Source organism: Elephantulus edwardii, unplaced genomic scaffold, assembly GCF_000299155.1.
Source record: "Elephantulus edwardii isolate Elephantulus edwardi_28Jun2011 unplaced genomic scaffold, EleEdw1.0 scaffold00001, whole genome shotgun sequence".
Lineage (NCBI taxonomy): Eukaryota > Metazoa > Chordata > Mammalia > Macroscelidea > Macroscelididae > Elephantulus > Elephantulus edwardii.
In genome coordinates, this window is record NW_006399751.1 from 37859316 (window position 1) to 37885450 (window position 26135).

Sequence of the window (26135 nt, forward strand, 5' to 3'; positions counted from 1 at the left end):
AAAAAGAGTAAGTCTGGCACAAATCCCTAGGTGAGGCTGGACTACAATCTGGTCTCATGAGATCTGGAGTCACGAACAGCAGTGCCCACCTGGGGTAGCTCTCTCTTCTCTCCTTTTCTGCTGACAGCGTGCCATAAGAGCTGGCTTCATTCACCTGTCTTCCTGCGAGGCCCTTCCCCCCTTCCTTTTTCTTTCCTTTTCACATTAAGTCTTTCGCATGGCCCTTCTTTCACTAGCTATGCCTCTGTCTTATTGACTTAATGAAATCTTTTCACTTGTTTTCTAAAAACAGTAAGTCTGGTAGAATCTCTAAATTTGATGATTTATTGAGATTAGTGTATTTGGTAGCTTCAATCAGAGCTGTCATTATGTGAAAGTCTTTCTCTGAAGGCTAAGTATTCCAACTACTGAGGAAAGATGTGAAAAGTTTGGAGGGAGTTTACCATTCACTCCTCTCATGCTCCAGTTTCTCTCTCAATTATCTTGGGGAAATGCAATACTTTTCAGTATCATTTAGTCTGTTTTCATCCTACAGACTTCCTCCCCCATTACTCATCCACACATACAAATGAGTCAATGATCCATAAAACCTTCTTTCATAAAATTTAATCAACATGAACTCTTGCATTATTTCAATTTTTTTTAAGAAAGAAAAAAAGCATTTCTATCACCTGACAGAACAAAGACTCCAACCCTCTCCCTTTCCAGTACCACGCCCTCCAACAGAACTGACTCCACTATCTTTAGAACTTGGTTTCCAATCCTTATAACACCTTTTTCTACAATGGGGGGGGGGGGGAAGAGGGAACACTTGTAGAATAAGCATGGTCACTAATAATAAAGGAACACAAAAAATGGTGTTTCCTCTTCAAAGTAGAAGACTGGCACAAGTATTTTGAATTTCAAAGGACATTCATAACAGGGAGAAAAATAAACAAAGAATTGTTTAAAATGCTAAATGCTTCCAGTTTTTGTGTTTCTTTGGTTTTGAATTATTAAGGAAATAAACGGTGATAAAGATTCACAAATCTTGGTTTGAATTGTGGTGTCAGAGCACTGAGAACAGATATTTTGGAGAAGGTGCAGCTAGAGTGCTCCTTAAAGGCAAAGATGATAAAGCTTCATCTCACATACTTCGGGCATTTTGCTAGGAGAGGCTATTCATTCCTTGGAGAAGGACATCATGCTTGGCATGGTTGAGAATTGTGAAAGAGAGGAAGACCCTCAGCCAGGCGGACTGACACAGTGACTGCAAGAATGGGCTCAAGAGTGTCAGAGACTTTGAAGACGGCACAGGACAGGGTTCAGATCTGTTGTTCATAGGGCCACTATGAGTCATACTCAACTCTATGGCACCTAGCAACAACAACTATCTTGATTAGCTCGGGTAGCCTAACAGGAAGAGCTGAGCTGCCAAACAAAAGCATGAAGGTCAAACCCCACAGTTGATCTGCAGGAGAAAAGATGGGCCATCTCCTCCCGCATGACTTACTGCCTCTGAAAACTACTGAAGGGTCAGCTATGGGCCTGTTCCAACACGACTGTCCTCAACAACAATCTTATTTAGAAGAATTCTGGGGGTGTAGTCCATACAGTGTTGTGCCATTAACTAAAAAGCCCTGTGTCTCTGTGGGATCCCGGTGCCCATCAACTGGCCCACTGATGAAAGTTGAGCCATCTCCTCTCTTTACATTTACTGTCTCAGAAACCTGATGGAGAATCACTAAGAGTCTGAGTCTGAGTCTGAATCACTAAGAGTCTGACTCACTAAGCTGTGAGTTTTTGAAACTTGGTTAGAAATGCTTTTTCTCTCTTGGTTGGAATATGATAAAAAACCCCTTGCCACCCAACTTCAAATTCCTCCAATATTATATATTAACTTACCTTTAATTTCACAAACTGCCATCTTTATACTTCCTTTACTTCCTTTGCAAACATCATCCTGTGAATCATAGTAGGAAAGGATTCCATTATCTAAAACAAACCAGCGGGGCTGCCAACCTGCAAAGATCATAAGTAATAAAAGGTTAGCAAGTCATCACTTTTACCACACAGAAAACTGTAATTTCAAACTATGTCATCCACATTCTTTACCTCAGTTATCAAATGTTGCTATAACAGAGACACCACAAAAGGATGTCTTAACAAACAGAAAATTAGTCTCTTACAGTTCAGAAGGTCAGAAGCCCAAATTCAGGAAAGGCCTTCTCTCTCTCTGAATTCCTTGCCTTTCTCTACTGTTTCCTTCTGCATCTGTAGGCCTGGTGTTCCTAGGACTCCATGTGTCTTCCTGACACGTCCCCTTGTTCCCTTGTGTGTCAAGAAGCTCCTAGTGCAGTGACTTGAATCCAAGAAGACACACTTTACTCTTGGAGATTATTTCCTGGTGCTACTGCGGTTCCCCTCTCTAAGCTACTTTCCTCCCCTTTTTAGCTTTTACGAGGCAAAAGACATTATATAGGCCACCACCACCACAACGATGGAAAACTTTCTATCAGATTAGGACTATAATGAGAATGACGGGGTCTTGCTTTCCAACCTTAATCCAAATATCAGGTTTTTCAGATCATGGGGGATTAGTACAGTTTCTACATTATACCATTAAAAAATAACTCAAATACACTTCCATTGAGTTAGGCCAACTCCAAACTGATCCTCCACTGATTTTCCAAGGCGGCAAATCGCAAGGGAGAAGAGTGCCCACCCTTCTTCCTTGAACTGCTGATGGATTCAAACCACCTGTGGGGTGCAGCCCTTGTGCAGTGATGCAACTCCTGACACGCTACACCACCAGAGCTCCGTGTGCTTTGGGGGATACATGACATTATTTCTTAGCTCTAAAATAATATTGTGACAGGTCTTAACCAAGATGTTCTTGTATCAGTCTATATTTTGTTGGGAGAGATTATGAAGAAAATCTCAAATGAACATTAAGTATGAGGAGTATGATCATTTACTCTAGTATGTCAACGTGGCCATGATCTGTGTTGTTGTTGTTGTTGTTATGTGCTGTCGAGTCACCTGTGACTCACAGCAACCCTATACACGATAGCTCTAAACCCTGTCCTATGTGAGCCAACCTCACTGTCTCTGACACTCCTGCCCCTATTACCTCAGTCACTGAGTCAATCCATCTCATCCAGGGTCTTCATCTCCTGCACTGTCCCTCTACCTTTGCAAGCATCATATCCTTCTCCAAGGACTGGTCACTCCTGGCAACACGGCCAAAGTATGTAATAATAATATGTTTATATTCTATCCTGTTTCTATGTGAATGAAGCATGACTAGAGGCATTTGATCAGCATGAACTGATAAAGGGGAAGTCTCCACAGAGGTATATTCTGCATACATATGTCTCTAGCAAAGCTGGAAAGTTTTTGTCTGATCCTTCGGCTTTGACCTCCTTTGGATTGTGACCCCCCCAGACCTGACCCAGCAGTCTTTGCCTCTGATGACCTGGCCTCAGATTCACAAGCCTCCAAAGCTTGAAGTGCAAGACCACGCTGCTTGGTCTCTGCTCCCTGACAGCTTTTGGATCCATCATCCTCTGAAGCTGGCAGTTTCAGAGCCAGCAGTCTGCAACTCTGCCTGCAGACGACTTGGACTCATTAATCTCCCCAGAAATCTAACTCACAAACCTGGGACTTGCTGCCTCTATAAGCACATGAGCCAGTTCTTTGAAATAAATCAGCACAACCCTCTAAGGACTAGGCTACCAGAGCTCCCTCAGGTTTAATTACACTTGTAATTAAGTAATTACAGTAATTAATGTTATTAAACAAAATGTCTATGATTTGTAAACTTTCACTTAAATAAATATACCTTTTAAAAAAAGAGAGAGAAAATGTTACTTTCCCTTGTACAAAGTACTAAATGAACTAAGTTTCCTACTCCACAGCACTTAACAACAACAATACAGAAGATGCTTACCCTGGAGGAGAACATGGATCTGCTCTTCATTCCACCTCTATTGCTGCACAGCTAGGGCAGAAGCTGCAGGATACTGCAATCATTCATTTAGTTAATAGTCTGTGACTAGAGAACACAACTGCCACAGACTCCAAGGAAAAGCAGCTGATCAAGATGCTGGCTTCTCTAACTCTAACTCCCTTACAGGCCAAACTCAGTGTTCCCTGGACTCTAATCAAGTTTATAACTACCACAGTTCAGTGACCACCTAACACAGTGTCCATGCATAGGCAGTATGATTATGCTTGTTCTTTCTGTGACTATTAAATCACAATTGAGTCCAAACGTTCTAGAAGAAAATGTACTGTTTCTTAAATCAACGGTGTTCAAATCATCATCACTTTAACCATAGACTTGTTATTGTCATTAGTCATATATGACTCAAAGTGAGTGCCCTTACAAATGAGTGACCCTATAAGCAACTGAACTGAACCCTGTCCTACCCCGTGCCCTCTTTATCATCCTCCAACATTTTTGAGCTCACTGCCATCTATTTCATTGGCCTTCCCTTCCTTCGCTGACTCTCCAACTATATTACTAACCAATTCCATTTTTCCATGGCCAGACATTACCTGGAATGGAAGCAGAAAGGCAAAATATTCTTATGCCCCAAAGTCTTTATACCCATATCACTTTTGAAATTACAATCCTGGTTTATCATAAGAAGGTGAGATTCTACTCTCTACACTCTGCTTAAGATGGCAGGAATATCATTAACACAGTTCAGAAAACTAGGAATCCAAAATAAAACAAGTTTCAGATGCCTAGAAAATTCTTCTTTTTTTTAAAACACTATATTATGTAATAAGACCTAAAAATTAGAAGGCAAGTTTGTTGGGGACATGAGATTTAACTTGTAAATCACTCCATTCACAATATTTAAAATGATGTCTGACACATAACAGATATTTAAAAACTTTATCTCTCAAGTAATTAAACAAGTAAGTGAATGAACTGGATACCAGAAGGTGAGATGCCACAGGTTATCCATAAAAGTGTATTTACATGCATTATATCTATGAGAATAGCTCTGTTGGTCTAGTGGTAAGAAACTCCACTGCAATCCCAAAGGCGTATGGTTCGAATCCACCAGCCGCTCCAAAGGAGAGGGAGCTCTGGTGGCCTGGTGGCAAGAAGCTGTGCTGCAATCCCAAAGGCATGTGGTTCGAGGCAACCAGCGAGAGAAGGACAAGCCCTCTCCTTCTGTGCTACTAACTGCCCTGAAAACCCACTGGCAGGTCAGCTACTGGTCAGTTCCAACTCAGTGGTACACAACAACATATCCATGAGAGTATACTGCAGTCAGTCTGTACAGAAATAATGAGAACATTATCTTTCCAGGCACCAGATCACCTTGGCAAACCAACTGGAGAGTCTGGTAAAAACATATTCCTCCACCCAAGATCCACTATGTAGAAGAAACCGTGATGTTACAAGTCTACATTAGTGCAATTAGTATTTCCTTAAATCAAATCTTGACTAAAATGATTCCTTTATAATATGTAGCAACTTAAAAGGTAGCCATAGGTTGGGGATAATGAGAATTTTGGAAATAGGCAGGGGTGACAGACACACAATATGGTGAATATAATTAACGTTACAGAAGTGTGTGATTTTAAATGGTTATAACTCTTAATTTTTTTGTTAGATATATTTTGGCATAAAAAATTAAATTTTAAAACAGGAACTATGGGTAGATGTATTAATGTAATCAAGCCTGTTAATTATTGCTACATACCCTTTTTGAGAAATATTGTGTAAAACAACATCTAATTGAGTCATATTTACATCACAGAACTATCTGTGGAATTGAGTCTCTGCATATCTCGTTTTAACTTTTTTTTTCTAAAACAAATTCATTTTATCTCAAAGTATCAAATATTACTGAAATCCTATTCTCTCCAAAGCATTCTCAAATAACACTATCATTAAACTGGAAAGTTCCTTAAAGATCAATGCTCAGTTAAAATTGACAATCAGCAGGCCACAGAGCCAATTTAAATTTTAACAATGGACTTCTTTCAAATAAAATATTTTGTGTCGACAAGCTTCTACATGGCAAACTAGCAGTTAATTTAAATGTTCGTCAGGGAACTGAAAGTTAACGCACATGTGGTTTAAAAGCTCCACAAGCAACAGCAGATGACCAAAACAGTAAAACCAACTTTCACCTCTTAAATTATGATTCATCTCAATTATGGCCCATTGCTCTGGACTCTGTATAAATGGTTCCACAGCATTACTGCCCCAGAAACTGATCTTGTTATTGTTTGCAAAGATGATCAAAGCACAGAAACTACTATCTTAAAAGTTCAATGCCATAATTCACCTATAGAGTTGAACTTTTCTTCTCACAACTACCCCACCCCAAAAAGTCACTATTTTCCTCGTTTTAAAAACAGTTCCTGTTAAAGTATGTCATTGCAAGAAATTGTCTGCATTTTTAGTGTGTGGAAAATAAAACACCCATGAATCATAAATCCTTTTTTTATGATTCTTTGCTACTTACTATAAATCTGGCTGTAGCACTCACTGTAATTAACAAAAAAAAAAAGGAGGGAAGTGTGGCAGTAAACAGTGACCATTCTTAAAGTGGTCAAGTTCACAAGGTCAGGCAGAAACAAGTGTGATGAAAAAAAAGTCTGATGAACTAAACAGGGTCAACTTTTGACAGACAGGGAATGGACAGACAAGAAGTCAAGATTTGCCTATTTTGCTACAACAAAATTTGTCTGCTATTTCAATTTATTTTAAAACCACTTCCTTTTCCTCTAATTTGATCATAGAATTCTAGAGTTGGAAAACACCTTTCATGCATGTGGTGTGTGCTAGGGCAGACTATGAGGGCTTGTGCTCTGAGAACGAAAGTTCTTAGGAGATTGTCAAAAACAAACAAAAAAAACATGTCAGCAGAGCTTACAGCGGTTCTGTGTGTGCAGTGTGTGTCTGTGACAGGATCAAACCTGCTTTCCTTACTGAGGAGCAGAAAACTGTTGTGAGAGTACTGAAGGCACAAGCACAAAGTCAGAAAGCTAAATAAAAATGGCACATCTTTAATAAAATCATGGGTGGGGGGGGGGAACGAAACACCTTTCAGATAAACTAGCTGATCCTGACTTTAACAAATTGAGAACCTGAGAAATTAAGTGGCTTGCCCTTTCTGCAGGGTGAGGGGTAAAGAAGAGGCTATTACTCAGATCTAAGGCATTTTTCATAAACCATGTTGGTATCGTAGGCCCTTCTCTCCCAGTCTCTCTCATTTCATACAAACATGTAAGGAACTCTTTCGAGTTTTTCCTTGCATTTCACTTCATGAGGGAAATGCATTTGCCTGCTTTGGTGAATAGCACTGTACTGAATTTAAAAATATAATGACACTTCATTGACAACCCATCCCTAAAAGAGTATTATTTAGGGACAGCTTCCAAATCATGACTGCTAAGCTCTAACAACTTCAACAAGTGAGTAAACTGTAAAACTAAGAGAAACATATTTTTAAAAAAAAAATACATATACTTTTTAAAAAAAAACATCTTGATCTTAAAGGGTCCATTCCAGTCCAATACTTCGACGACTCTGGCATTAATAAAATGCTGACAATTAACAGTGAATAAGGGCTGAGGCTGCAACTACACATACATGGCAACTAGGAATTGTGCTGGAGACCAGAGAAGGCAAATAAGTATTTTCACTGAAGCACAGAAGTGGTCAAATGCACTTCCCACCCTCAGAAAGGTGCGCAGTCCTCAACTCCTCCCCTGCAGAGGCCAGGTAGCGCCGGTCTTCTGGGAACCTCCCCACCCAAGTCCTCGGCCTTTCCGGGTGGCCCCCCCAAAAACCCGAGGTACGTGGTACCTGTGAGATAATTGGTCCACTTGTATAGAACCCCCTCCATCCTTCAGAGTCCCGCGCCACGCATCCTCCTGGCCCGGCGCCGGCCGCGATGATGGGGAAGGCGCCAAGCGGGGGGCGGGAGGGCTGCCCCTCCCGGTTCGCCCTGGCAATCCCCTAGGCGCCCCCCAATGGCACCGAGCAGCCCTCAGCCCGCGCGCGCCACCGAGACGTGGCGGTTCTCAGAGGCCGGGCCCGCGGGCGCTGCGCGGAGCTCCGGGGGCGCGAAGCGCGTGCTCGAGCATCCCCAGGCGAGGTTCCGCGGCGGCGGCGGTGAGAACACAGCCGCGGCCGCCCTCCTACTATAGCTCTTCCGCCGCCCGACCGCTCCCTCCGCCTCCTCGCCGGCCTCCCTTCCCCCGGGCTCCCCGTTTGTTTTCATTGACCCCGACGTCGCTTTCACTTCCTGGATAAAAGGGGCCGGCTTGTCCCGGGAAACCCCTCCCCGGCGGCGGGGCTGGAGGAGCGGGCGCGGCCTGCGGCCCTGCCGCTGCGCGAGGAGGGCGGGCCGGCGCTGAGCTCCCCCAACCGCCGCTGACCCGCCGCAGCAGCCGCGTGGGTCGGCTTCCTCCAGCCTCGGACGGGAGGCCGGGCCTCCTGTGCACCAACCCCGGTCCCCGACCTCCTGTGCGGCCGCCTTCCGAAGCCAACTCCTCGGGGCCTGAAACAGTGGGAGAAGCCCCAGGTCCCACCCGATTAGCTAGCTCTCCCCGCGCTGTCCGCTAAGGCGATTTAAATACACGTTCTGTCACACCGCGGAACCTTATCCTCCTCAAGGGGTGGAGGAAATTATTTCTCTGGCCGAACAAGAAACCTCGTGAAATTATGTCTATAATTTGTATAGCATAGTTTAATTTCGAAAAATGGAACATGGAATTAAATTCTGTGTTTTTATTTTTAAAAAAATGAGAGCTGTTGGGGTTTGTTCTCCAGAGGGACGTCTCACAGACAAAAACAATTGACACAGACTAAAAGATGAGGTATTGGAGCAGGAAACTTACTGACCATTAGCTAACAGCGTTGCAAAGGACCTGGCTGTGGCAGGGCAGGAAAATTTTCTGCTGAGGGTTTGGGGACAGTAACCAACTCTATATACACTTACAAAAACAACCCCCACTACATAGTTAGGCTAAGGAAGGTACAGGGTGATGGAATGGTAGCTTGCTTGATCTTGATCTAGTCTGTAAGCATAGCTAGAAACAAAAAGGACACAATCAGTCTGCCCCAGAGCTATTCACTAAGATTCGAAGGTAGGGAAAAAACAAAACTAGCTCAGCTTAGATGTGGCCATTTGGGGGCATTTTCACAAACTATCATACAGGAGGTAGAAGACAGCCTTATTATATCTTTTTCTCCTAGCTGGTGGGATCAAACTACCAAATCGGTTGGTGGATTGGAACCGTGTACCTTTGCATTGGCAGCATGATTCCCTACTTCTAAGCTTTAAGAGTTCCAGCTCATCAGTACACAACAATAACCATAAAGGAGCTTCATCCTAGCTTTTATGATTTTTTTTTCAATAATAATAAACCCTCATATTTCCTTCTGGGAAATGATAATGGCCTTATGTGACAATTTTTAGATTTATGGCATTATATTAGCTTTAACGCAGATAGGGCAGGCCCTGTGGCTTTTCATTGCAGCTCTGAAGTAAAATAAAATTTCCTCTTCAGGGCCTAATCTAAGCTTTTGCTGAAGGCTTTTAGGTTTAAAGAAAGAAGTCTTTGGATATTCACTCAGAAATAAGGTAAATTGGTAAATAAACAAAGATGTGATAAGTAGAAAAATAAAAACCTCACTGCCATTAACTGGAGGAGATAGCCCGTTTTTCTACCTGAAAGCAGCTAGTGCATTTGAATCTGCCAGGCTTTCAGTTAGCTTCCAATGTGTTGTACACTAAGCCACCAGAGCCAACTAAAATACAGTTAAATGTTACTTGAATCTAGGTTGAGTGTACTGACTAGCATTGTTTCAACTAGAAATGACTATGACCAGCCTAGAAAAGCTCTAGGTGATTCCTTAGAAATCTAACCTGTCATTTTCCAAATCCCCATCTTCCTGAGACTTGATCACAGTAAAACCAAGAACCCTTTCACCTATTATAAAGACCCTATCCCTTCCCCAATCACAAACTTGCCCACATCTGTGACTCCAGGGCCTGCTTTTGCTTAAATCAACAACTTTCCAGAACCTTTCCTTATTTTGTTCTTGAGTGCCAGGCTTTGGGTAGCAGTTGAATTTACTACCTAAAATCTTTGTTAAATTTTTTATTATTTGAAAAAGAACCCATACTGTCTTCTAGTCTCTTCTTATAGCTACCAACCATCAGTTTTCCAAGGCTATAAATCTTCCTATCTGGCTTTTCCTCCCAGGGTACTAGCCAACCTTTCTGTTATCAGTGCAACGTACTCTGTGCCAACAGGGCTTCCTATGACTCCAGAATATGAAGTCCCTTAATAATTGTAAACATCTTTCAATTGTTCTGTATTACAGGCTAATATGTGGAGAAGGGGACTATAAACTGATAAAAATTCTCAAAGTTCTACCTTATTTCCTGGCCTGTGCAGTGTGACTGTCTCAAAATATCAATGTCACGTTTTCCGGGCCCTATTGTTAGATATCAGCAAGTAGATTTTATTTATTTTACAACAACCCCTTATGAGAGTAAATTTGCCTCACAGGGTTTTCTAGGCTCTAAACAAGTCCCTCACTCACTCAGGGCAAGAAAGGTGGGCAATCTCCTCCTGGTTGATTTACAGCCTCAAAACCCAATAGTATCATTATCAGGGTTCATGAGGACAACACAGGATAAGGCAAAGTTTATGTCTATTGTTGATGGGGTCACTGAGTTGTGGACTCTAGACATCTAACAACCACCACCAATCCACCCAGTGGATGGTGGGGCTATGTGTTGGTTCTGACTGCACATTTATGAGTTTGTGGGGGTTTTAACCTTTACCAAAGCTGTCTGAGTTCTAACTGCCAGTCTTTGGGTAACAGTTAAGTGCTTAGCGATTGTGACACCAGAGTAGAATTTACAAGCAAGAACAGGTCCATACCAGTGGGGGGGAGGGGGGAGAGGAGAGGAGAGAAATGCAAACTGGCAGCAGGTCCAGAATCACAGTCTGCGGGTGGGAAACGCCTTTGAGGAAGATGCACCTGCATTTCTACTTGCATCCACATTGTGGCTCAGTGTGGAACCGATGTATACATGTCTCTGATGCCCAAAAAACACTTCAAGAACAGCCTAGAAGCTGCAAGAAAGCCACACACCTTTATTTCTTACCCCTTTTTACTAGAATCCTTCTTCCATATCCTTTAGTACTCCAAGAGCATTATAAGTTATTAATGTCCAAAACCAAGACAACAGTCTCTGACTACACCACGTTATTTTCTGTGAAACCAAAGTGGGGACGTCGGCTGACACAACTTCGCAAGTTTCATTTTAGGTTGAAATCCACCAGCTTCTGTGCAGATGAAAAACGGACAATCTGCTCCCTTGTCATTTACTGCCTTTGAAAATCCGCCGGAGGGTCAGCTATGGGTGTCAACTCAATGGCACACCACAACAACGAAAATCGTTGTAAAACACGGAGACCTTTTAGAAGAAAAAGGTCCATGTGTGTCCTATTGCCTTGATGACCCGGGTGTGCCAGCCCCGAGCCCGCCTCTTTCGGGACACATAACTCCACCGCTGAGCTTGCCGCCTGGGGCGGGGCTCTGCAATGGGCGGAGACACAGTCGGTCCCACCCCCGGCCCTTTGTGACGTAGGACAATGCCTGCCACGCGTCGGAACGCGGCCTCGGGGACCGCCACGGGGCGCGAGGGACACTCCAGAGGGATCACAGCGGGAATCTCTCGGCCAGCTCTGAGAACCATGCATTTCTTATTCGGCTTAGTCTTTGTTTCTTATGTTTGGGGCTTTCTTACTGTTCTGGGACAAAAAAAAGCGGAGAGCATAGACGAAGTGAAAATAGAAGTTTTACATCGTCCAGAAAACTGCTCTAAAAGAAGCAAGAAGGGTGACCTGCTAAATGCTCATTACGATGGCTACTTGGCCGAAGACGGTAAGAAGTTCTACTGCAGGTATGAAGTGCTGAGAATGCCTCTGCGGCTAGCTGACGCACGAAATCTACCCTCCATCTGCCTCATTAGTTGTTTAAGGGTTTGCTTTATTTGGGGTGAGCCTTTTATAGCACAGATTGTTTTCATCTGTGCTTGGGGGAAAGTTCGCATATAGAAGAGAATAGAGAAATATACAAAGAAAAAAGAAGTTAAATTATTAGCCAAAAGGCCTTAAAAATCGTTTGAATGAAATTGTACCATCATTTTTTTTTTTTTTAGAACAAACCCAGAGGTTAAATGATTTGTACAAGCTATACATTAAATTATGGACTGGAGACCCATTTTGAGAAGTGAACTGTTAAACAGTTTTTGTAAAGATGACTGTAAAAAAGAAAATGAGAAGATAACTTATGATTAAGCACTGGGCAAATCATACCCTTGACCGGCAGTTATCAAGGATGTTAGAGCCAAGCTGCCCATAAGAGGCCGGTATGGGAGCATAGATGGTTAGTGAGATCTGAAATTTAAATTATAACTAAATTGCCCAGTTCTGTTTAAAAGCTTGGTTTCATGTTTCTGGAAGTCATTTTGCCAAGATACTGTTCTTTTTTTACAGCCGGACACAAAATGAAGGCCACCCTAAATGGTTTGTACTTGGTGTTGGACACGTAATAAAAGGCCTAGACATTGCAATGATGGACATGTGCCCTGGAGAGAAGCGAAAAGTAGTTATCCCCCCTTCATTTGCATATGGAAAGGAAGGCTATGGTAAGATGTTTTATTATTTCTGCTTTGAGTTATAAGGGAGCTCTGGTGGTATAGTCCAAAGCAAAGTTTCTTTGCTAACCCAAAGGTTAAAGGCCATCAGTAACTCCATGGGAGTTCATACCCATCTGCAACTCCATGGAAAGTTAGTTTCTTCCCATTATGATTTACATTCTCAAAAACCCACTGGCAAGTCATCATGAGTCAGAATCAACTCATAGGTAGTAAGTCTGATTTTGAGTTTTTCACTTCTATCCACAGCTAAGGTAGTTTTAGTGTTCATCAAGTCATTTCAGCTCATAACGACCCCAAATTTTCAGAGAAGAATTGTGCTCCATTTGATTTCAAAGTTTGATTTTTCTGAAGTTGATTGCCAGAACTTTTTATCAAATTGCCTTTAAGGGGGACTCAGATCACCAATCTTTTGATTGTTGGTGGGTTGTTTTCCTTTTTTCTTTTTTAAAACACAAATCTTTTTATTAGCAGCCGAACACATTACACATTTGCATCTCCCAGGTACTTCATACCTAGCTTCAGACACCAAACCAAATCTGCCGTGAATTAATTCTGACTCATAATGACCCCCTGTAGAATTTTTTTTTAAGTCTGGAAATCTTACAGGCAAGAGACTCTCCATGTTTATCCCATGGAGCAGCAGCTGATGGAGTTCCCCTTTTCATTAGCAACTTGATAGGTTAAAGCACTATGCCACCTTTCTCTCTCTGTCATTGCTGTTGAATAAGAACTGACTCATAGCTGACTCTCTAGCGGTTTTTCAGATGCTGTAAATCAGTCAGGAGGAGATAGCACAGCTTTCCTCTGTGGAGCTGCTGGTGTATTCAAACTACCAGAGAAGGAGCCACCTTTGGGCTGCAGCTCAGCTTCCTCCAGCCTCCTCCTCCAAAGCTCGCTATACCATGAGTGCTCCTTATATTCTACTCCTAGCTCCTCTCCTATGCAATTGATTTACAGCCTCCAAAAACCAGCTGGAGGGTCTGTCTGCCTTGAATCAGCTCTGGTGCACACAACACATTGAGTGAATTTTTATCAATAAAAATGAGCCCAGGTGGTATAGTGTTATACATAGTATTGATACCCAAAAGGAGTGGTGATTCAGATCTACTACTTTCTTCTCGGGAGAAAGATGGGAAATTCTCCATAAAGATTTACAGCCTTTAAAATCCAGTAGAGAGGGAGCTCTGGTGGCCTAGTGGCAAGAAGCTGCACTGCAATCCCAGAGGTACCCGGCTCGAATCCACCAGATGCTCTGCTGAAGAAGGAGGAGCAATCTCCTCCTGTACCAGTCAGATCCAATTTGACGGTACACACACACAAAATAATAAAAAAAATCCAGTGGAGGATCACTGTGAGTCAACTCTAAGGTAGTAGATTTTACATAGAAAGAAAATAGCACAGAATGCTACTTGACCAGAGATTTTTCTCTTACACAGTGGCAGCAAGTCATAATGATCCTGTATAGTCTGTAAACATTAAAGCACTTTTGGTTTTAGTATATACTAGTGTATAGGTGTCTATAGTCTGTCTCTCCAGGAAGCAGTACCAAAACAAACTACCATCTACTCAATTCCAGCTCACAGCACCCTTAATGGACAGAGCAGAACTGCTGCATAGAACTTACAAAGCTGTAAATCTTTATGAACTAGGCTACCACAGCTTCATCCCACTGAGTGGCTGTTAGGTTCAAACTACCAGCCTTCCAATTAGCAGCCACTATGCCACCAGATTAAAATAATCCTCTGTAAGAGCTCTAGTGGCTCATTGGTAACGAGTTGTACTGCCAATGCAAAGGTCCCCAGTTCGAATCCACTAGCTGTTCCACAGAAGAAAGATGGGCTTTCTCCTTCCATACGTGCAGTTTACTGCCTCTGAAAACCTGCTGGAAGGGGGTGATTCCAACTTAGTGGTACACTGCAACAACTATAAAGATCACAGCCTTGGAAATTGTACGGGGCAGTTTGATGCTATCCTGTAAGGTGTTAATATGATTGATTGGAAATCACTTCACTGGAAGCATATTAATTCAATTCAGGGGAAGCAGATGAAGAGTGACAATGTTGGTATCTCATACAAAGACTTGAAATGATAAAAATTTGCCTGTCCCTAGAAATGGGCAAAGTTCATGATTAAGCAGTCCACTGTCAAGAAAGATATTTAAATATATGTGAATTCTTAATTTTATTTAAAACTAAAGAGAAATGAAGACTGAGACAGTTTTTTAAACCCATCAATATTAACAGTGACTAAAAAAAAAAAAGTCTACTATAATGTCAACAAAGACCTGGAAAAACCAACAGCTTCAGGCTAGGAATCTACATTCAAGCTTTTCAGCAGTTGATCCAGGTGTCTTAGCCTAAGATTTATGAAACTATCTTGGGGCATATTTTCAGATGTCCCTGGATTAAGTTTTCAATGAATCATTGAATTTTAATCCTGAAAGAGCTCCTTACAGTTTATCTATAGCCATGCCTTCATTTTATACATGAGGTAACCAAAACCCAGAAAAGATGAATCTATGGTCACTGGAGTGAAGTCAGGTGCTAGCCTAGCTGATTAGTTTTGCAAATTGTTTTTAAAAACAGATAGGTAGGTTGTTCAGCAGCTGTCTAGCAACCTTTTAATTACATAAGCTATTTCAGTTGATAGTGAGACCTAACATCAGCTCTAACTCTGTTTTAGGTAGTACTTGAAGAAGTCTTTCCTCTGCACAGCACCTTTGCCTCATGACCCAGAGCATTCCTGCATGTCTTGAAATGCATGTGACTTTCTAGTGCTTTCATTAACTCTTCATGTGGTATGTATAGATCTTTTTTATTAACGCCTGCTCTTTGATCTACTATTATGTACTCTTTCATGTTTTTGTGAGGGAAAAAACCCCACTTGGGGTTTTCTATGTTTACAAAATTGTTCAGAAACTTCTGACATACCTATTATTTTTTCCTTAAAAAATTTTTTAATCACATCCTGCAATAAACAGCTATTTTTTTCTGTCATAATGAGATAATAATTGGATGGAATTGAAATGGATTTTGTAAAAATGACCATTGAGTATATCTAGGTGTTTTATGTAAGTTCATAAATATGTGCATTAGGTTGGGGTTTTCACATTAAGCACATAGTGCATGGGTAGATTTTTCTATGCCCTATCTTTGGGTATGGCTGATCCACTTCTCTTTTTGGCAGTAGCTTTTAAGCTCTTTCCTCTTTGAATTACAAACACTTTATTTAGCAAGAATTTTTCACTTTTTAATTTTAAAAAATTACTCTTTCCTTCAAAGGAAAACCAGCCATTTTTTAAAAAGGAAAAACCTAAGTCATTCATTCAACAAATACTTAGCATATTTCTAATGGACTTGGCACTATGTTCATTAGAGACCTTAGGTATACGCAGGTGATCCAAGCTCTCATTGCCTCTTAGTAAGTCACTTTTGCAGCTCGTTTTTGTGAAATGGTCAGCTGAAATAGCTTCTAGATTACTGAAATCTTAAGTTTACTTTCTTAAAGATAGGTAGTAAATCATACAATTGTTTTACAGATGTTTGTACAATTTTCAACTTATTTTTTTAATATCTATGAAGAACTTAGTTTTATTTTCTGTTTATTTTTTCCCTTTCTGAAAAATTTTAGTCTGTCTGTGGGCACATAACCTTCAACAAAGGTTTAAAGTAAAATTAAATGAAGAAGAGATAGTATCTTTAATGAATTGTGCTGGCATAGCTGGATAAGCAGTTGCAGAAAAATGAAACAAGATCCATACCTCATCCACAAAATATTAACTCAAAGGGGATCTAAGACATAAATGTAAATCTGAAACTGTAACACTTATGGAAGGAAGAATAAGGACAGACTGAGGAATCCTAATCAATGATATAAATAAACAATAAAAAAAAATTTTAAATGTACAACCACCAGAATATAAACTAGGGAACTGAGACTACTAAAAATTTATGCTTGCCAAGTAAGTAAAAAAAGAAATGACAGAGTTGGGGGGAAATTTTTGCCAACAGGATATATAACAAAGGTCTACTCTCTAAAAAATATAGTGAAGTTCAACAACATAAAGACAATTCAGTTGTCAAATGAGTAAAGGACATGAGCAGATAATTCCTTAAAGAAGACATTTCATGGGCTAACAGATTCATGAAAAGATGCTTGTAATCATCAGTCAGTGGAAAGGTGCACCTCAAACCTACAAGGAGTTACCATCTCACCCTAGCAAAAAATGGCACTGATCAACAAAACAGCAAATGCTGGTGAGGCAGTGGGGAGATTGGAACTCGGACTATTGCAGGTGGGACTGCAACACAGTACAACTGCTATGGAGAACAGTATGGTGCTTTCTTAAAACCCTGGAGCTAAACATACCATACAATCCAAATATCTCATTGTTAGGTACATTTCCTAAAGAACTAAGAATTGTGGCACAAATAGACATGTACATACACAGCATGCTTCCCATTGATAGGTGAATAGATAAATGTGGTACATAAAATTTAATACTGAAAATTAAGGAACTCATGAAATATTATACAAAATGGGTGAACCTGGAGGACATTATGCTGAGTGAAATACCTCACAAAAGGACAAATTTTGTCACAAAAAGGACAAATATTCCATAGGGCCACTGTTGTAAAATGGGACTGACATTGAGGTTGAGGGGATAAATAATGTATACTGCATTAAAACAGACGAGGGAGAGAACTGTTTAAAAGGGGTATATAACTAGGTATTTTTATGACAGGAGTCCAGAATGAAGGCTGCACAGTGGAGTGGACTTGAGGGGAGGAATTGTATAACAATGAAAGAATTTTTCTTTTACTTTTCAAAGAGAAGAGTGAACTGGAGTAGGGGAGGAGTGGGCAGGGAGAAAAGTGCAACAATGAATGAATGGAAATCCAAAGTCTCTGTAAACTTTCACTGGAATTAGTAAAAAAAAAAAAAATAATAATAATGCTATGCTCTGATGGCCCAGTGGCAAACAGCTGTTCTGCAGTTCCGAAGGCATGCAATTCAAGGCCTTCAGCAGCTCTGCGGGAGAAGGATGGATAGTTTCCTCCCAGGCAGTTAACTGCCTCTGAAAACCCACTGGAGGGTCAGCTATGGGACAGTTGTGACTCAACAGTATATAACAACAACAACAAATATGCAACAATAAAGAGTAATGATAAATCTGTAAAACATTTAAGAATATAGATAAATCTGTAAATATTGTATAGGAGCACCAAGTATGAAAAGTAAAGAATAGGTATACATACAGATAGGAGAGAGAAACAGTAACTAGATAGTATGGAAGTATTAACTTGATGAAGGGAAAGGCAAGACTCAAAGTGGGCGAATTCAGCATAATCTGACCAAGCTAAAGGAAGACACTGAGAGGTACATAAGAATAAAGGACAGCTAGGCTAAGTGCTGTAACATAACAATCTTGAAACAATAGTAATAACAAACAATAATTGGACAGTAGATGTTATATGTTATCGAGTCGCCTGAGACTCCTACTGACCTTGTATACAACATCTCTGAAGCCTGCCCTGTCCTGAGTCAGTCTCATTAACTCTGACACACCTACCTCCATTATCCCAGTTACTGTATCTATCCATCTCATTTGGGGTCTGCCAGTTACTGTATCTATCCATCTCATTTGGGGTCTGCCTCCCCTGCACTGTTCCTCCACCCTTCTCAGCATGATCTCCTTCTCTAAAGACCAGTCCCTCCTGGCCAAGGGCCAGAGTATGTGAGATAGAGCTTCAAAATCCTAGCCTCAAAGGAAAAACTTGGTTTCATCCTCACCAAGACAGACCTATTTGTTTTCTTGGCACTTCATGATATGTTCAAGACTCTTCTCCAGCACCACAACTCAAAGGCATCAATTCTTGTCATCCTTAGTCTATGGCCTGGATCAGGCACCCCTTAGTCTCTAGACTGACATTATTGTGAGTGGATTCATAGTTAAATAGGTGAGAAAGTCATATAGAAGTGCACCTACATTCATATATAGGTTTGTGTAATACAACGACACAGTTTTAGAAACTGCTTAGACATTAAGACTGAATTGGACCTAAGGGGTAAGGACCATAGTCTCAGGATATCTAGGTCAGTCAGCAAAACAGTTCATAGAGATAATGTTCTACAATCTGGTAGATAAATGTTCTATAACCTGGTAAGTAGAATCTAAGCTTGGCCACCTAGAGCAAATGATAATGAAGAAAACCAAAAATTCAAGAAAGCAATCTGTCTAAAGGGCCAATAGCCCCCACGAACCACAGTCTCATCTAGACCCAAAGCCAGAAGAAATACATTATGCCCACTACCACTCCTGTCCATGGATAAAAAATAGAATACATATTTTAAAGACTAGAATTACTGATCTCCCAGAGATCCCTGTCTCCCAAGACAATTGCCCTAAGACAACGTTCTAACTCAAGATACTCTTGGAGGCCACGTCTCAAATTATATCTGACTGTGAAGAGTATACACACCAAGAACAATCAAGTATGTCAGAACAAAAAGGCAGTGTTTGTCCAGAACTATTGAAAAGTCAGGGATGGGGAAACCAGATGCATGGTGACAGGCCAAGGAGGAAATGTGGAGTGCTGACACATTGTGAGGATGGCAACCAACGTTACAGAACAATCTGTGTTTAAATTATTGGTTGTTATTGTAAACTTTTACTTAAAACACAACTAAATCTTCAGAAAGACAAATATATTGGTTTATACTTGTCAAAGTGACTAGTGATCTATTCTTTGAAATTTTTCTTCCCTGAAGTAGCTCTAACTAAAGCCCTAATTAGAATGATGATGTTTTTAAGTGCCATAGTGTCAAGTACAACTCACAGGACCCTATAAACAACAGATTTGAATTCTGTCTTTCCTGTGCCATCTTTACAATCTCTGACATACTTAAGCCCATTGCTCCATTCACTGCAGACCTGGTTGAGGGTCTTCCTCTTCTTTACCATCCCTCCACCTTTCCAAGCATGATGTTCCTCTTCAAAGAATAGACTCTCCTAGCAACGGGTCCAAAGTATGTGAGACAAAGTATGTAAGCCTCCAAGAAGCACTTAAAAACATCTAAAAATGGGTCTGAGAATTCTCATGTCATGAAAGTTAAATAAGAAACGGGTGGGATGTAAGGTTTAACTGATAGTTGAAAGGGACAAGTTGTTGTTGTTGTTGTTGTTATGTGCCATCGAGTCCCTTGCAACTCATAGTGACCCTATATATACAAGAGCCCTAAATGCTGTTCTGTTCTGTGTCAACCTTGCTGTCTCAAACACACTCATTCCCACCACCCCAATCGCAGAATTGATCCATCTCATCAAAAGTCTTCCTCTCCTGCGCCGTCCCTCCACTCTCCCAAATATGATGTCCCTCTCAAAGGACCAGTCCCTTCTTGCAGCATGGCCAAAGTATGTCAGATGAAGCCTCAGAATCCTTGACTCCAAGGAGCATTCCAGCTTCACCTTCTCCAGGACAAACCTGTTTGTTCTCCTAGCAGTCCATGGTATATTCAACACTCTTCTTCAGCACCACAACTCAAAGACATCAACTCTCTTTCTATCATCCGTATTCACTGTCCAACTCTCTGATGCATAGCACGTAATTGCGAAGACCATAGCCTGGATCAGGCGCACCTTAATCTCCAGCCTGACGTTGTTTCTTTTCAGTATTCTTGAGAGGTTCCTCACAGCTGACTTTCCCAATGCAATTTGTCTCTTGATTTCCTGACTGCTGTTACCAAGAGTGTTGACTGTGGAACCAAGTAAACTACAACTGTTAACTATCTCAATCTCTTCACCATCCATACTGATGCTGCCAATTGGCCCAGTGGTGAGAATCTTTGTTTTCTTGATGTCGAGCTTCAATCCATATTGAAGGCTGCAGTCCTTGACCTTCTGCAGCAAGTGCTTCAGGTCCTCCTCAGTTTCAGCAAGCTGGGTTGTGTCATCTGCATAACGTAGGTTGTTGATGATTCTTCCACCAATCCTAATGCCACATTTCTCCTCATACAGCCCAGTGTCTCAGATGATCTGTTTTGCATACAGATTGAAAAGGTATGGAGACAAAATACATCCCTGATGGACCCCCTTGATTTTGAACCATGTAGTGTCTCCTTGCTCTGTTCTGATGACTGCCTTTTGGTCCAAGTATAGGCTTCACATTAGCACAATCAAGTGTTCTGGGATTGTCATTCTTCTCAGAGTCAGCCATAGCTTGTTGTGATCCACACAGTCAAAAGCCTTTGCATAGTCAAAGAAGCACAGATAGACATTCTTCTGGTATTCTCTGCTTTCTGCCAAGAGCCGTCTTACATTAGCTATAATATCCCTAGTACCACGACCTCCTCTAAATCCAGCCTGCACATCTGGCAGTTCTCTTTTGACATATTGTTCCAAACGTTTTTGGATAATTTTCAGTAGAATCTTGCTTGCATGTGATATTAATGATATTGTTCAATAATTTTCGTACTCTGTTGGGTCACCTTTGGAATGGGGGAACAAATATAGATCTTTTCCAGTCAGTGGGCCAGCTGGCTGTCCTCCAGATTTCTTGGCACAACTTAATGAGCATATCCAGGGCAGTGTTTGTTTGTTGAAATAAATCAGTTGGTATGCTGTCAACTCCTGTATTCTTATTTTTTCCCATTTCCTTCAGAGCAACTTGAACTTCCTCCTTCATCAGATAGGTTCTTGCTCATATGTTATTTCATGAAATTCTTCTGTGTCAGCTAATCCTTCTGATACAGTGACTCTGTGTACTCCTTCCATCTTCTTTTGATACTTCCTGGATCATTTAACATTCTACGCAAAGTATCCTTAAGTATTGCCACCCGTGGCTTGAATTTGTTTTTCAACACCTTCAGCTTAAAAAGAGCGAGTTTGGCCCTTTTGATTTTTGAACTCCAGCTCTCTGCACATTTCATTCTAGTATCTTGCTTTGTTGTCCTGAGCTGTCTTTTGAAATATTCTGTTCAGCTCTTTGATTTCTTGGTTTCTTCCTTTAGCTTTGGCTTCTCGGCGCTCTAATGCAATACTTAGAGTCTCATCTGACATCCATCTTGGTCGTTTCTTCTTCTTCAGCCTTTGTAATGATCTTTTGCATTCTTCATGGACGATTTTCTTGATATCCTCCTGGAGCTCATTTGGTCTACGCTCATTGGTACTCAAGGCCTCAAACTTGTGCCTGAGATGGTTTTGAAATTCGCGTGGGACAGACTTACGGTCAAATTTTGGTTCTGATGGGCTTGATTTCATTTCCCTCAACTTCAGCTTGAACTTTCATATGACTAGTTGGTGGTCTGTCCTACAGTCAGCACCTGGCCTGGTTTTCACTGCTTTTATTGAACTTTTCCAGCGAGTCTTCCCACAAATGTAATTTATTTGATTCCTATGCATACCAGCAGGTGAGATCCATGTGTATAGCCTGCGTTATGTTTCTTATAAAAGGTATTTGCAATGAATACATCCTTGAATGTGCAGAACTTTTATCATTCTATCTCCAGCCTCATTTCTCTCACCGAGCCTGTGTTTTCCAGCTACTGAACCTTCCCCATTCCAAACTTTTGCATTCCAGTCACCCACTATTTATCAATGCATCTTGATTGCATGTTTGATCAATTTCTGACTGCAAAAGTTGGTAGAAATCTTCCATTTCCTCCTCTTTGGCTCTAGTTTTTGGTGCATATATTTGAATGATAGTGGTATTCACCGGACTTCCTTGTATGCATATAGATATTATCCTGTTGCTCACCACATTGTATTTCAGGATGGAGCTAGAAATGACTTTTTAAATTATGAAACCAACCCCATTTTTTTCTCACCTTTTCATCCCCGGCATAGTAAATCATACGATCATCTGATTCAAAATGTCCCATGCCAAGCATCTCATTTCACCAATACCTAGTATTTCAATATTTACGTGTTCCATTTCTTTCTTATCAATATCCAATTTTCCTACTTTAATGCTTCTCACATTCCACATTCCAGTCACTAGTGTCTGCTTACAGATGTTCCTCCTCCTCTGTGTTTCCATTTCTAAGATCTCAGTTTCAATTGCCGTGTCTGCTAGTCCAAGTGATAGTCTAAGTATTTAGAGTTTTTAAAAAAAAAAGAGGGGTTTGAAGCATTTATTACCACTGATCAAAGACCAGATGAGTTATGGGATGACATCAAGGATACGATCCATTAAGAGAGCAAAAGGTCACTATAAAGACAAGAGAGAAAGAAAAAAACCAACATGGATATCAGAAGAGAGCCTGAAAATTGCACTAGATTGTCAAAAAGCCAAAACTTTTATTTCAAACATTGAAATAAAAGCTGAACAGAAGATATCAAAAGGTAGCTTAGGAAGACAAAGCAAACTAATGGAACGTGCAGAGACAGAATTGTAGACTACAAAGGGAAGAAATTGCTCAGCATTTCTAAATGAAAAACAAAACCAATCCTCAAGTTGTAATACTTAGAGATGCAGTGAGAAAAATCTTCAATGATCCAAGAAACATTAAAAGAAATAGAGGGAATATACAGAATCATTATACCAAAAAGAATTGGCCAATACTGAAATATTTCATGAAGTGCCATGTGATCAAGAGATAATGCTAATGAGGGAAGAAGTCCAAGCCACACTGAAGTCATTGGCAAAAAGTAAGGTCCAGGATTCAGTGGGATACTAGATGACATGTTTCAACTAACAGATGCAGCCTGGATGTGCTCAGAAGTTTATTCCAGAAAATTTGGAGGGCATCTTCTTGGCTGACTGAATGGAAGAGATCCATATTTGTTCCCATTCCCAAGAAAAGTGACCCAACAAAATGTGGAAATTATGGAAAATTTCATTATTATCACATGTAAGCAAAATACTACTGAAGAACATTCACAAACATCTAGAATTAAAATGATAAGGGAGTTTTAACAAAAACTGTGATTCATATTTATTTTGTTTTAATTAGGAGTTAGTGGTCCCTATGGTTTAAAAACATATGGGGAAAATAGTCATTAAAGGATATTAGAAAAGTAAATGTTATAAATATAATGTAATCAATCATTTTCTGGCTATTTGTGAGTAAATATTTGAACTTTATATAAGGTAAATGGTTATATTTCTTTTTTTAGTAGAAGGCAAGATTCCACCTAATGCCACACTAATTTTTGAGATTGAACTTTATGCTGTGACCAAAGGACCACGGAGCATTGAAACATTTAAGCAAATAGATGTGAACAGTGACAGACAGCTCTCTAAAGATGAGGTAATGTAACCCTCATTGTATACTATTTAACTTTTTATCACAATTTAAATAATGATATGTAGCAATTACAAGTATTTTTGCTAGCACAGTTATCAGCATGTAGCAGTGATAACCTAAAGGTTGGCAGTTCGAATTCAAAAGTTGCTCCAAAGGAGAAGGATGGCCAGGCTCCTCCTGTTTAGATTTGCAGTCCCTGAAGCCTGATAGTGGGTCACCATGAACAAGATTTGACTGCACGGCAGTGGGTTTGGTTTGATTTTGGTTGTAAAGAGCTCTGGTAGTACAGTGGTTTTAAACCCTGAGCCTCTCTACAGGAGACAGATATATCTCTCTGCTGCTGTAAAGATTTATAGCTTTGGAAACTAGGAAGCAGTTCTGCTCTGTCCTGTAAGGTTCTGCTACTAGTCATAATTGGCTCCATAGCAGAGAGTTCAGTTTTTGTTTATGTTGTTGTGTACCATCAAGTCGGAAGAGACTCATAGCTAACCCTCCAGTGGGTTTTCAGAGGCCATAAATAACAGGAACATGTGAGAAGATTGCACTTCTTTTCCCATGGAGTGGTTGGTAGATTCGAACCTCTAGTCTTTGGGTTTGCAGCACAGCTCCTAACTATGTTACAGCTTTTTTTTTTTTTTGTTTCTAATTAGACCGCTGCAACTGGCTCTTGTGTGTCAGAAAGTGTGAGGATGGTGCAGGAAAGAACAGAGTTCAACATCTTTTATTCATAGGGTTGCTATGAGTTGTACTCAACTTGACAACACCTAACAACAACCATAGTTAACTTAGCTTTTCTAGCACTCACTACTGAAAATCTAAGTTCTGAAAAGGAAGTGTGTTTCAAACGTCAAAACTGTCAAATGGATTATGCCTGTTAACCTTTCTTCTAGTGGAGGTGAAGAACAATTTCCATTAAGTCTATTCTGAATCATGGTGACCCTGTGTATGTCCAAGTAGAATTGTGCTCCATAGTGTTTAGTCTGACTTTGGGGAAAAGGCATTCTAACTGGACTCGAACCTCCAACCTTTCGATGAGCAAACAAATGTGTTATCAATTTGCATCAATATGTGACTTCTTTTTAGGCAATACTTCAAAATGTTTTAGGACTTGTTCTGTTGAAGCCTGTGACTAACTTAGTCTCTCTGACTGCACTTTGAAAATGTAGCACTGATTATCTACAACCTTCAGAAAAGCTAATTTGAAGACCTTTTCTGAAAAATAAACTTCCCAATGATTAAAAAAATAAAACCTGAAATAGCTTTATAAAATATTGTGTCATTCTGAGTATTCTTTGGGTGAGTTTCATTGTGTAAATATTCCTCAAAGTTATTATAAATTCATTTTTATAACTTTAAACTTTTTTTTTACTCTATAGATACGTGATTACCTAGAAAAGGACTTTGAAAAAGATGAGAAGCCACGGGACAAGTCCTATCAGAATGCAGTTTTGGAAGATATTTTCAAAAGGAATGACCATGATGGTGATGGCTTCATTTCTCCCCGGGAATACAATGTGCATCAACATGATGAGCTATAGCATATTTTCATTTCTATATTTTCTTAGCTATTTACTGTACCTTTATATATAAAACAAAATCACTTTTTCTCTAAGCTGTTTTCTATTTCCCTCCATCAGAATACAGTTTGATCCCCTCAGTACATGTCATTTTAATATAATAAATGTGATATGTTTTGCATATGTAACTTGCCAGAAAGTTGTAATGTGCTTTCTCTGAGAACACGGCTGCAGCTGCTCTGTGAGAGAACGGTGTAGCAGTCAGCTTCCATAAAGACTCATTGGACCTATGGTTTTTATATCTTGTTATACCAATAATGTTGTAAAATGTGTGTACCACCAGAAAATCTCATCACCACTGACTCGATTTAGACCCTACAGGCAGGGGGGAATAATCTTTCCAAGGCTGTAAATCTTCATGGGATATCATGGTTGGAAAGGTGGGGAGATGAAGAACTTCTACCAGGTGGACTGACACAGATTGCAGCAGTAGGCCCCAGTCTATGAGAATTGTGAGGGGGCACAGGATAGGACAGAGTTCAGAATAACAGAGTTGTTGTTCATAGGATCACTGTGAGTCCTACTCAGTGGCACTTAACAATAAGAACAAATGTTCATGGAAGCAGACTGCCACATCTTTCTCCCAGGACAGTGGGTGGGTTTG

General features: G+C 40.5%; 2 protein-coding genes across 2 annotated transcripts in view; one reads left to right on the plus strand and one right to left on the minus strand.

Moving 5' to 3' along the window:
* Nucleotides 1–7865, minus strand: part of PLEKHA3 (pleckstrin homology domain containing, family A (phosphoinositide binding specific) member 3) — a 30953-nt gene extending 23088 nt beyond the window's left edge. Inside the window, exons 1-2 of the mRNA XM_006878787.1 lie at nt 7826–7865; nt 1885–2001 (exon numbers count right to left, since the gene is read on the minus strand). Of these exons, the coding sequence (XP_006878849.1) occupies nt 1885–2001; nt 7826–7865 (157 nt within the window). The remainder of the gene's footprint in view (nt 1–1884; nt 2002–7825) is intronic.
* Nucleotides 7866–11739: 3874 nt separating this feature from the next.
* On the plus strand, nt 11740–25492 carry FKBP7 (FK506 binding protein 7). Its single transcript, XM_006878788.1, has 4 exons — nt 11740–11948; nt 12544–12695; nt 23824–23957; nt 25331–25492. The coding sequence occupies exons 1-4, from the start codon at nt 11740–11742 to the stop codon at nt 25490–25492; spliced, it is 657 nt and encodes a 218-aa protein (XP_006878850.1).
* Nucleotides 25493–26135: the final 643 nt, after the last annotated feature.